Below are 13,270 nucleotides of genomic sequence, written 5' to 3' on the forward strand. Positions count from 1 at the left end.
ACCTATATCTTTTGACCTGTATGATGTAGAAGCTTTAAATTTGGGATACTACATAACATTCAGAATATCAATTAACCTATGCAAAAGAAATTGAGGTGGGCGTAGTACATCTGGGTTAAATTACTCATTATTGACAATTTTGACAAGGGACTTAACTCGCAACGAATACATTTGTTCAAAATGGAACTTTGCATACAATTACTTCATCCGTTGAGCCACGTTGTCTTAGAAGTTCGATTGTTTCAGCTTTATAGTTCAAAAAAAGGAACAGGTTTTGAAAATTCAAAATTTTCAATTTTTGACCTTGACCTTTTTTGACCCTGATTTTTGTAGGATCAAAGGTCATTCAAATTGGTTGTCTATTTATACTTTTATATTTGCTGTCCTATCTCAACTTCCGGTTTTATAGCCGTATATATTTAAAAATTTTGATGACTTGTATCTCGTAACCTTGACCTATGTTGACCCTCTCCCTTTCAATGTTAAATGTCATTGACCTTGGCTATCTTCTGATACTTTCATTTGTGAGGTCTGTCTACTTCCGTTATAACAATCTTCCAAAGAATTCTTCTCAACTTTAGACTGCTCTTGCGCGTGATGTAATTATCGTAGAAGGTTGATTTTTTCAGAGTCTTTTGCAATTTGCTACATTTGCAAAGTCCCACTCTGTGCCACGTGTGGCTCTAGTTATTATTATTATCATCCGAAGTTTTTCTATCATTTGTACATCTTCAGAATGAGCACTGCACTCCAACTGTGAGGTTGGAGCTCTATTTACAAGATTAAAAAAGGGAGGTTGGAACTCTTCTCGGTGAGCTCTACCCTGGATGTCCTCTGTGACTATTGTTACCAAGTGGTGTCTCATCTAGTGTTATAATATTTAAAGATAGATGTGCTCTTCGTAGGAGAAATCTTTTTCAATGAGCTCTACCTCATTACCCATGTTAATAGGAGGGTCTGTTGTAACTAATTTTATACGAGTGATTCTTTCATGTGGCATTTCCTGGGCGATCCTTTTTGATTTGTTTTGTTCCAGTATTATATATTGTGCATGTGTGATATTTCACACGTTAATGCCGCCCAAAATATTTTTGGGCTATAGTGCAATGCTTTATTATGTGAATGTGAATACCATAGTGTGCTGTTTGTGTATAGGGTGGTGCTCTGATTTGTGTTGCCCATTTGAGGCCTAAATTGTGTGTAGGACTGTGCTCTGGTTTGTGTTGTCCAATTTGGTCCCAATTTCTGTGACGCGTAGCAGCGCCCGCCCATTTTTCATTATCATCATTATAATATGTGTACATATATTGTTGAATTTTTGATTTTTGTACATAAAGTTTTCAAAATATTTGTTTGTTTGAGATATTGGTTCCAGTGTGTTCTTTACAATAGAACATCAAATTCTCCAAGTTGGGATAAATTTCAGTCTATTTTGAGCTGACACTTTCTCTCGTTAACGGAGAGAATTTGCATTAGCATTATGACCTACCTACACTTTAGTATTGAGGTAGACTGGCACTCTACATAAGCCTCATGATGATCAATGTTTCAATGATCGAATGTATACAAAGTTCTACTATCACTTTGAATCAATCCAATCACAAAAGTCCGTGATTATTCAAGTTTGCGGCGCTCATGTAGAAAAAGTTTTTAAGCCAAAACTCATCTGTCTATTGACATAAACTAAATTGTGGTTTTGCAAGTGTTTTATTCTTGGAAACATTCTTTCGATTTAAAATGTTTAAAAAAAGCTGAGGCGCTACTTTCGTTTTGTTTCTGTTTTAGAATAGAACAAACCACTCCCATTAAAAAAGGATGGTCAACTGAGATTAAGCGCGTTCTGTTTAACATTCGTAGAGAATGGATGACAGAAAGAACTGGTCAAATTCAGGTAAATGTTTTTGGGCCTTAGATACATGGACTCAAAATGTGACATGACTTGTTAAGATCAGAATTTTGTGGGACTCCACCTTTAAATTACCACATGCACTCAATGAACTCAAATTTTCTGTCTCGAAAAGCCAAAATGAGAGGTTTACTAGCTACAAAAGGCTAACATTGCATCAATAGCTCTGAACACTAAAATGCAATACCTCGATCTTACTTTCTGATATTAACCATCATGATTCGAGCTATACAGGTTGGTTCTAATGCACCAATTTGTTCAGTGTGAAAATTATTATGTATCATCCATAGCCGATAATTTATGAAATCATTTTCATATGAATTGCATATGGCTCCTGAACAGCTATCCAATTCAACTGGCCTCCCCTCAAGTAATGCTCATCAGGAGTCCAGGGTTTCGATCAAGATGCTGAATAAACGTTCCCAGCTTATGAGTCCCTTACCCTAATTTAGAACAGGTTCACTACTAGAGAGCGGAACATTGAAGTTCTCGTAGTAGATTACAGCCATTCCGGGGATAAATTTAGACCACAAACACTTAAATCTGCGAGCGGAGTGTTGTAACTCCCACAGTCCAAGCTTACAGAGCCAAACTCACTAAGTTCCAGCACACGACCGACTGTAATATAGTCATAGAGTCAAGTTTTTTTTTAACAACAATAGTGAAGAGACTTCATAATTTTATTCTAAATGTTTTTTATTTGTGTACTGTCAATTACTGAAGTTGACATAAATGATGTTACTGTTTGAAGAGTAAGCTACCGAAGTGCAATATTGAAGGAACAGATCGCCACTGAAGGAAAAAGGTGGTCCTTCAAAAAAATGGCTGCCATGTGATGAATTTTTGAGGAATTTGGAAGGAAATTACAAGTAAATGAATTATTATTTTTTTTTAATTTCAGGACCGAGATATTGTACTCCAGCTATATAAGAATCAAGTGATGTGTTGTTTGAATTATAAGTAATAGGTAATAAGATATTTTACATTTGTCTTTGAATCAGTGAATTAGACAAATCGGTAGAGAATGGATTAATGGTGCAAATTGACCTCCATATGGGAAGGACGAAAGTAGACCGAGCAGTACGGTAAGTACTCCAACTGTAACTTTTGCTTGTTGCACTGACAGCGTTTAGTCCAGTTCTTTTCCAATTGACTTGGAGAGGTGGTGATTTGACTTTTTTAAATCAAAAAGGCAATGCCAGCCTAAACTGGCTGAGTATGCACCAGTTGTTAAAAAAAAGTAAGTTTCGAAGACAGGGATCGAAAATTAGAATAAACGGCGCGAATCCTAAAATCAATGGTTTCATTTGAGAAAAAGTCGAGTTTTCTTACGGTTACGTTTTTGGCCGCGAATTCTTTACCACTCAAGGAGGAGGGATGCGCTTTCGACTTTAGTGGGCAGGTCGACAATTTAACATCGAGACTTTACGCCTTTTCGAGTACACTCTTCAGGAAGCCTTCATGTTAATCTCTGGGAATGCGATTTACAGGTCGCCAAGCACACAGAATGAAGTCATCCAGATTTTGACAGACTTAGTGGTGAAAGATACAGTTCCAGGTATGCTTTCCGCAAACATTCCCTTTTACAACATCAAGTCAGGCGGGACGAGAGACAGACAGGATGTTGAGCACGTATTATTCGATATGTGCGTAATGGTATGGCGATCGCCAAAAACTGGGAGAGTGTGACGCATTTATATATGATATCTTACAAAAGTAGTATAATAGTCCTAAAATGAGGACAGCTAATTATAATGGTAACTAGCAACATGGGTTTAAAACAATTTTAACCCTTCTGAACGCAAACAAAAAAATTATCTTAAACTTTTTTTTTCATAATTTAAGGGTGGAAGGTCCAATTTTGATAAAGCTTATGATATTTATACTAAGCCATCAAGTCACATTTAAAGGTTAAAAATAGCTTGAAATGTGATTTGAAGGTTTTGTTGAAATATTATAGTCTTTTAAATAATTCGACTTATTAAGTCAAGGTAGTGATTCAAAATGGCTATTAACTACGTTCGTGTGTGTAAGAACCTTACGTAGTTTCGCATGGGTCAAGAGATATTGAATTTTCGTCAAGGAGTTTTCAAGAGATTTCTAAAAAAAATTATGTAAGGATGAATTTCGTGCTTTAACATGGAAACAGATGGCAAATGAATTAGCGGGTTGAGTCAAAATTATTTATAAACATATTTTCACCAGTTACCTCCCTTGAGCTTTTGAAACTGGTCTATCAAGTCATTTTTGTGGTTTTGTTTTTGCCTTTCAGTTTGTGGTTTCTGGTTGAGCAGCAATGACGGGTGTGGCGCCAGACACCTGATACGACTTTTCATCATAAAATACTTACTCACTTTTGATTGATACACTCCTCATCTGAAAATTTTAGGTGTAGAAAAGTAGACTAGAAACTCCATTCATTTCATTTAATTTTTTGCAACCATTGTTTCGCCATTATGTAGTTTTGGTTTTCGGATTTCGTTTTGCGGTTCGGATCGTTAGTAATCAGTTTATTTTACTAAGCCGTGGCTATTAAAATTGTCTTTTGCTGACATTATTTTGCTCAGTCGGATAGAAGTTCCAAACAGTATTACTTCTATTTTCTCGTCATTCAGCTTGAGTTAGTTAGATGACTGGTGTTTCTAGTCTAAAAAATATCAGAAAAATTACGAAATTGTAATCTAATTAGTAAATCTAAATTATAAAGTAATTAAAATAGGTCATGAAGCCTAAAGGGGGTATGGAAAATTTGTTTGGCATGGGTTGTTTTATTTGACAATATATCTTTTCTCACTGTTTGTTTTTGGCAATATATCTTATCTCACTGTTTTATTTGACCATATGTTATCTTTTCTCACTGTTTTTTTTTGTGGCAATATCTTATCTTTTCTCACTGTTTTATTTGACAATATGTTATCTTTTCTCACTGTTTTTATTTGGCAATATCTTATCTTTTCTCACTGTTTTATTTGGCAATATCTTATCTTTTCTCACTGTTTTATTTGGCAATATCTTATCTTTTCTCACTGTTTTATTTGGCAATATCTTATCTTTTCTTCTTGTTTCATTTGACAATATCTTATCTTTTCTCACTGTTTTATTTGACAATATGACGTTCTCTTTTCTCACTGTTTTTATTTGGCAATATCTTATCTTTTCTCACTGTTTTATTTGGCAATATCTTATCTTTTCTCACTGTGTTTTCTGCTAATATCTTATCTTTTCTTACTGTTTCATTTGACAATATCTTATCTTTTCTTACTGTTTCATTTGACAATATCTTATCTGTTCTTACTGTTTTATTTAACAATATGTTATCTTTTCTCACTGTTTGTTTTTGGCAATATATCTTTTCTCACTGTTTTATTTGACCATATGTTATCTTTTCTCACTGTTTTTTTTTTTGTGGCAATATCTTATCTTTTCTCACTGTTTTATTTGACCACATGTTATCTTTTCTCACTGTTTTATTTGACCATATGTTATCTTTTCTCACTGTTTTTTTTTTGTGGCAATATCTTATCTTTTCTCACTGTTTTATTTGACAATATGTTATCTTTTCTCACTGTTTTTATTTGGCAATATCTTATCTTTTCTCACTGTTTTATTTGGCAATATCTTATCTTTTCTCACTGTGTTTTCTGCCAATATCTTATCTTTTCTTACTGTTTCATTTGACAATATCTTATCTTTTCTTACTGTTTCATTTGACAATATCTTATCTTTTCTCACTGTTTTATTTGACAATATGTTATTTTTTCTTACTGTGTTTTTTGACAATATGATATATTTTCTCACTGTTTTATTTGACAATATGATATCTTTTCTCACTGTTTTACTTGATATAAATGTTCTTGAATTTGACTGAAATACGGTTGCATAGCATTTGCCTCATCACAATTATTAAAGATATGTTACATGCCTTTGTTCAAGATTAGCTCCAGATGGATTTTCTTGGGCTTTTGATATGTTGTTTGTAATGACTATCCTAATATATGTTGAAAAAATCAGCTATATAACATTTTTTCCCAATTGTTTCTAATGCTCCTGGCCTATATGCGAAATTATGCGCAATCAGCCGATGGTACACTCTTTTGACACCAGGTTAGTCAACTGATGAACAAAGATTCACTTTCGCCAAGTTTAAAAATTTCAATTTAAGACTGTGTCCATAAGAATGAAAGAATTTATCAAATTATTGGACCTTCACTAGCAATTTAAATGTTTCCAATTCTTTCTCTTGAAACATAAAACGAAAGCCTATTACGCAGAGTTGAAGCTCATGGTGGGAATATATTTTCTAACAGGATTCTTCATATTACATGTAGATTAACACTACACTGACATCTGTTATAGCATGATTGGTCGCCTTTTTCGTCACATAATTACGGGACAATATAACGACTATAGAGATACATCAAACATATTTATAGTCGGTTGAATTTGCAACAGGTTGTTTTAATATATAAACAGAAGAAAAGGGGAACGGACAGGTTGTTCTAGGTGTTTGATCACCGAAGACTGAAGCCTTTAAGTTCCAATTCTTAAATAATCCCATATTGGTTTGTATTTTCATATCTTGTTTATAACGATCCCATCTAAACTGGGCGTTTAAATATAAGGTGTATTTTTTCGTCTTTTTCATTCAACTGTCATACATACACAATGTTAAAATTTGACTATCACAATAAATGGAAGATGATACCTTATACAATATAACAACTTATTATTTTTATATAATATTATATTCATTCATGCATCATAGCACACTGTCATGGGAACCGACAACATGCAATTTAAAACAGTCAATATATGAAAAAATCTTAACCCCTCTTTTGCTGGGGGCAGACGAGCGTATTTTAGCTCCCTCGAGCCCCCTCACGTCGACTACGATATTTCTGAAACCAATTGGATATGATGCTGATATCATGTGTAGCCACGCTCTAAAATAGCTCCTTCGTGATCGAGTGTGATAATCCATACACGCTTGTAATGGACGCACTGGGGCGATAAGTACGCATAAAGAATAGAGCCCTATTTTGTTTTTTTTAAAAAATGTCCTCCTAAGGTAACCGAAATACATGCATTGAATCCTGTTCAAGCATGAATATTTGAAGATATTATTCACAATAAATTATCTGGAAATATTTATCTCAAAACGGCCAAATGTAAATGAAGACGTAGTTTGCCGTTGGTTAGTATTTTCAGTGGTTTAAATTAAAGTAATTTAAAAACCTGAAAAAGGCTAATGCCAAATATAATAATGGCAGAAAAACAGATATAGTTGTGCTTAAGGAAAAGTATAATAATAATAGTATTCTTATTTATTTAATATGAATATTGAAGAAATAAATTCCAACTGAAGAAGTCAGGATCCTTTGTCGAAACGAAGGGTCAAGTTAAACAACTGGCCCAGCTAACAAGGAAAATCTAATCAAAGTATAAGAAAATTGTTTGATGAGACAATTGGGGACAAGAAATAGAACAGCAAGTAAGGGAGGAGATGCTGGATATAAAAAACACGTCTCCCACGGACGCTAAAAGCTTGGATATACAAACACGGAACTAGCAATTCTGTAAATAGTGTAAAATTATCCAGATAAATGCTTATATACCTTAATAAGCATTTACAGTAGACCAAGCAAGCTTTAACATCCTTTTACATTAATAAATTAATAGCTATTTATTTTTTTGGATAAAATATTTAGAGATAAAACAGATATTGTCCATTGCATGACAATGAGTTTAGTTTAGTCAAACCACACTTTGCAGTAAACATTTTTCTTAAAAGGCTTCATAGTTTTGATAACATGGATAAAGATAGAAATTCAAATTCTACTTTTACTTTTAATGTAATTAGGCAATTTTTCGCATATATACAATGCTTTTTCAGGCCTAAAAATACAAGAATTAGGAAAAAATAGAAACAAGCAAAGCAATAGGTGACAAATTACCAGTAAAAAGGGCACAATAACAATAAATCATTATTAAAGACTTCGGAGATGAACAAAAATGGAGGTGCACTGGTAAAGTTTATTCCATTTAGTGGTCTTTTTGTTCAATCAAAAACTTGTCCATAAGTAAAAAGTCAGTCCGTAATATAATACACTTCCTGATTACCTTTTTTGTTTTATAAACAAACTTTATGTTTCTGAATTTTCTGCGAAAAACTTTATCTTTGCATCATTTGCTCATGTAATACAGTTACGGGAAGGCTTATTCTGGGTTGAATATTGTTCGTACAGTCTTGTCTGTAATATAATGTAGCCTACCTACATCGAACTGAAAAATGAAATAGACCTAGATCTACCCTTAAGTCTAAACTAATAGTTCTTATGATGGAACATGATATTGATAGGGCTATGCCTATGTGTTTCGTGAATATGATTAGGCCTTTGATAACAATAATATATATGAGTAACCTACTATTATTTCTCATATGAAATTGAATTTATAACATAACCTACAGTACAAAAAAGGAGTGTTTGTGTTAGACTTGTGCTGATTAAAAAACACACAGGGATTTTCAAATTTGTTATTGGACCCTATTCAGAATCATTGTCCCATTAGAGTATTGTCTTATATACCAGGTATATTGATTAGGATAAGCTCAGTCATTTAAAATTTGTTTCAAAATTTGTTTCAGGTATACAATCAGGTTGCAAAAAGATTGAAAAAAACAGCTGTGCCAAGTTTGTTTAAATGGACGAAAGTAAGGAATGGAAGTGATGAAAGAAGAAAACGGATAGAAAGTAGAAGTAATACTGTAGTAGCTTCTAGTAGCAATGTTGTTGGTGATATTGGTGAAGATATATTTTATGGCTGTATGGACAAAATATGTTTACAAGATGATGTAATTGTAGAACGTTCAATTTCAGATGATTTTAATTTTCAAATCCCAGTTAATGTTAATGCCGAAACTGTTGAAACTGCAACACAAACACTTCCACTCAAACAGTATTATTTCTCTTCAGAAAATTTTAAAGATGATTCAGCAGGAATTCATTTTTATACTGGTTTAGAGTTTTATGCAAAATTTTTAATGGTTTTTCAGTCATTAGGAGCTGCTGTTCACCATCTACATGCTGCTCACAGCTCTGGAACTATATCTATTTTACCAGCTATTGATCAATTTTTTCTGACTCTTATTAAATTTCGTCAGCACAAAACTAATTTTGAATTGTCTAGAATGTTTGGAATTTCAGAATTTTCTGATTCAAATATTTTTATTACTTGGGTTTGTTTTATGTTTAAACAATGGAGTGAGCTGAATATATGGCCACCTAGAGAAGTTGTATATTACTATTCTCCCAAGGATTTTAAATCTAAATTTCCAGCCACAAGGTGTATTGTTGTTGGAACCGAAATACCGATTAAAAAACCTAAACCCCCATTAACACAACAAGCAACATTTTCAACTTATAAAAACCAAAATACTGTAAAAACTTTAGTTTCAGCAACACCTGCAGGTTTAATTGTTGATATCACAAAAGCTTATGGAGGTAGTACAAGTGATCGTCAGATTATTGAAAGAGGGGGTCTTGTATCTATGTGTGACCCAGGTGACTCTATCATGGCAGATAAGGGATTTAATGTTCAGGATATTTTTGCTCCCAAAAATGTTACAGTGAACATTCCTTCATTTTTTAGGAAAAAAACAGACTTTCAGGTAATATTGTTTTAAAAGATAGACGTATTCCAAGCCAGCGGGTGCATAATGAGAGGATTATAGGTCTTGGAAAAACATTCAAGATTTTAAAGTCTCAATGAAACAGCACAGAAACAAGTCGTTCTTCTAAAATAATATTCATATGTTTTTTTCTGTGCAATATTAGAAAGTGTATTGTACCCAATTCTGCTTGATTCTCATAACTTATGTATTATTCTTATATGTAGATGTTTTTGTAAGCTATGTAAATGTAAATACATCATTAATCTAATTCTTTTAACTCTATCAATACTAAAACAATTGTAGAGAGTGGAGAAAAACAGCAACACAACTCCTGTCAATTAACTTCAAAGGGATTGTAAAGAGGTGTTCTAAATTTTTTATGTCTATCAGGGACACTGATAGTATTGATTTGCACAATTCCAATTTTCAATCAGATGTTTGTGGTTCCTGCAATTCCACTTAAACTATTTGCAAAATATCCTGTATCACATTAGGACTTGATGCCATCAGTGACCCTGATACACATAAAAATTTCAGAAAACCTCTTTATAATCTCTTTAACAAGAACCACAGACATCTGATTGAAACTCAGAATGATGTAAATTGGTGCTATCAGTGTCTGTTTTCAGAAACGAATGAAAAAACCTTTTTGAAAGTTCATCTATAAGACAAACAAATAACTTAAATATTCAACACAAACTAGGAGTCTGGGTCATTACAATGAACGTCATTGGATATCACAAAGGACATTTGTAGTTCATTTGTAAATGAATGCAAATTTTCACAAAAGATCACTGCAGCGTTTGATGATAAAATGTAAATAATGTATTAGTAAATGGGGCCATTATACGGCTTATAAAAAAATTCATTGAGGAATTCTTCTTTAAAAAATTTAGTATAAAATTCCTGTAGGTTGTTAATCATAGAAAATATAAATTCGTCATCTCGTTCCACTCTAATAATCTTAATATCCCTAAGAGTGAAAACAATGAAATCACACCTCTTTCTTTTGGAACACAACATTTGCCCTTGAATTTGAAAAAAATAAGTATGCTTTTTGTCTAAACTAAAAGAACCATTATCCTCATGTAAATATGGAACAGATGAACTAGATATAACTTTATCCTTGGCAACATATGGACACTTAACTTCAATCACAGTTGAGTCATTGATAAACCCATCAGGTGATGCTGCCAAGAACGGGAACTCTTCACAAACAAAGATTCCACATCTTGTGACCTTATTTTGAGAAATGTTTTCGTACTTTCTAATTGCAGCATCTTCATACTTCCTCCCATGGAGAATTGGTGCTGTTCTAATATCTGATGGTTTTATCAATGACTCTGCCAATCTTTGAAAATTAGTTGTCTGTGGCAGTACAAATTCTACCAAAGTTTGATGATTGAATTCTCTTGGATCGTTCCTGAAACCATAACTTGTTCTTGCTCTGGCCAATTGTATTCTGTTCAATACTTTTAACAATTAGTGAATTAATATGAGAAATGTGCATATGTGAAAGAAAAATATCTTCTGGAGAATTATATAAGTAATCATGGTCATGTGCTACTGCTAGAAAATTAACAGGAGGATACAGCTGAAATATAGGCATCTGTGGAGAAAAACTTTGGTTAAGGCAAACATTTCGAAAAAAATCAGGATAAGAATCTTGATTGCGAAATTCCAATGGTCTTGGATCAAAATCAAAACATGTCTGGTCACACCCTGGAAGATTTAGATTTTCAGCCTTTATTGGAAAACCAGTGAATTTCTTGGAGTGGTGAAATGTCTGAAGCTTTTGTGTACAAGTTTCCTGTGTATTAATGGTCTTATTTTCTGAAAAATCAACACAAGCAAACAAAGCAGTACATACATGCTTGCAATGTGAGTTTGGTCCCATTCCTGCAGCACATTCACATTCACTCTCTACGATGGATCCTGTATTGTCAAAACATATATTAATAACATAAGAGCAGGACTTCTTCATTTCAGCACAACATGCAGACTTTACATAAAAAAAGATCATCTACTTTAGTTACTCGGACATATTTCAAAAATTGTTCATCATACAAAAGTTTTGATTTTGATCAATATGTTTATCAAAGAGGGATAAATATGAAGTAACATTTTTCAAACGAATATGTACAAATTCTGTTGATATCTCTATATAAATCATCTACTGGTGTTTTAACTCTATATTCCACAGCATTAATCAAATCATTCCGACCAAAATTATCATTTCTCCTGTATGCTTCTAACCTACAAATATGAAATATTTAAATACATATGGTACATATCACTTGTATTTTTCAGTTGATCAAAAATTATTCCTTATGCATCACAATTTTGAATAGTTTCTGATTCCTGGACCTTAAATTGTAATATTTAGATACCGGTATTTAAAGTGAATTGTGAAATAGATCTACAATACTTAAACTTCATCTGATCTTCAATCATCATCTTAATTTCAGTTCACAGGAATTACTGTTATCTAGAATCTGAAATACAACTTGCATGCACTTAATTAACATTCCGCATACACAAGACACAAATAAACATAAATAGATAAATAGACTGGGATTCGAACCCAGGACCCCCAGAGTGATAACATAACGTTAAAATCACTTGGTGCTCTAACCCCTGAGCTATCAGATCTTAGAAAATACAATGACATTGACAATGAATACAACTTTTAGAGAAGTAAATATAAATTCTTTAAAATATAAAGCCCAATAAACAAAAAAGGAATATGAATTTAAATTTGCATTTTGAAATCAATAGAATACTAGAGCCACTCGTGGCACAGAGTGGGACTTTGCAAATGTTGCAAAATGCAAAAGACCCTGAAAAAATCAACCTTCGACGATAATTAGATCAAGCGCAAGAACAGTGTAAAGTTGATAAATTTTCATTTTTTAGAAGATTCTAATACCGGAAGTGGACGTCAGACCTCACAAATGAAGGTATCAGCAGATAGCCAAGGTCAATGACCTTTGATCCTGTAAAGGAGAAGGTCTAAAAAGGTCAAGATCAAGAGATATACGCCATTAAAATTTCAAATTGCACACGACTATAAAACCGGAAGTTGACATAGGACAGCAAATATAAAAGTATAAATAGATAGCCAATGCCAATGACGTTTGATCCTACAAAGGTCAAGGTCAACAAAGGTCAAGGTCAAAAATTGAAAATTTTGAATTTCCAAAACCTGTTCCTTTTTTTGAACTATGAAGCGGAAACAACCAAAATTCTAAGACAAAGTGGCTCAAAATATGAGGTAATTGTGTAAAAAGTTCCATTTTGAACAAATGTATACTTTGCGAGTTATGCCCCTGGCCAAAAATGTCAATAATGAGTAATTTAACCCGGAAGTGCCACGCCAAACTCAATTTTTTTTGCATAGGGTAATAGATATTCCAAATGTTATGTTGTGTTTTAAATTTCAAGCTTCTACATTATTCAGGTCAAAAGATATAGGTCAACAAATGTCAATAAAGGTCAAAATCGAAAAATGAAAATATCCAAATGTTAAAACCCGTTCCTTTTTTGGAACTATAAAGCTGAAACAACTGAGCTGTTAACACAAACTGGCCAAAAGGATGAGGTAATTGTGTGCAAAGTCTCTTTTTGAACAAACGCATCCTATGCGAGTTATGCCCCAGCCCCAAAATGTAAACAATTAGTAATTCAACCCG

General features: G+C 33.1%; 2 protein-coding genes across 2 annotated transcripts; one reads left to right on the top strand and one right to left on the bottom strand.

The window, feature by feature from the left end:
* Nucleotides 1–7,908: 7,908 nt before the first annotated feature.
* LOTGIDRAFT_153356 (hypothetical protein) lies at nucleotides 7,909–9,590 on the top strand (the record flags this gene model as incomplete). The annotated part of the gene is made up of 2 exons (XM_009057255.1): nucleotides 7,909–7,932; nucleotides 8,553–9,590. The coding sequence occupies 2 exons, from the start codon at nucleotides 7,909–7,911 to the stop codon at nucleotides 9,588–9,590; spliced, it is 1,062 nt and encodes a 353-aa protein (XP_009055503.1).
* A 1,113-nt stretch (nucleotides 9,591–10,703) lies between these two features.
* On the bottom strand, nucleotides 10,704–10,940 carry LOTGIDRAFT_99728 (hypothetical protein; the record flags this gene model as incomplete). Its single annotated transcript, XM_009057256.1, has 1 exon — nucleotides 10,704–10,940. A coding segment is annotated over one exon (237 nt), but the record flags the coding sequence as incomplete, so codon positions are not given.
* Between the last annotated feature and the right edge of the window lie 2,330 nt (nucleotides 10,941–13,270).

This window comes from Lottia gigantea (genome assembly GCF_000327385.1).
Source record: "Lottia gigantea unplaced genomic scaffold LOTGIsca_3, whole genome shotgun sequence".
NCBI classification, from domain to species: Eukaryota; Metazoa; Mollusca; class Gastropoda; family Lottiidae; genus Lottia; species Lottia gigantea.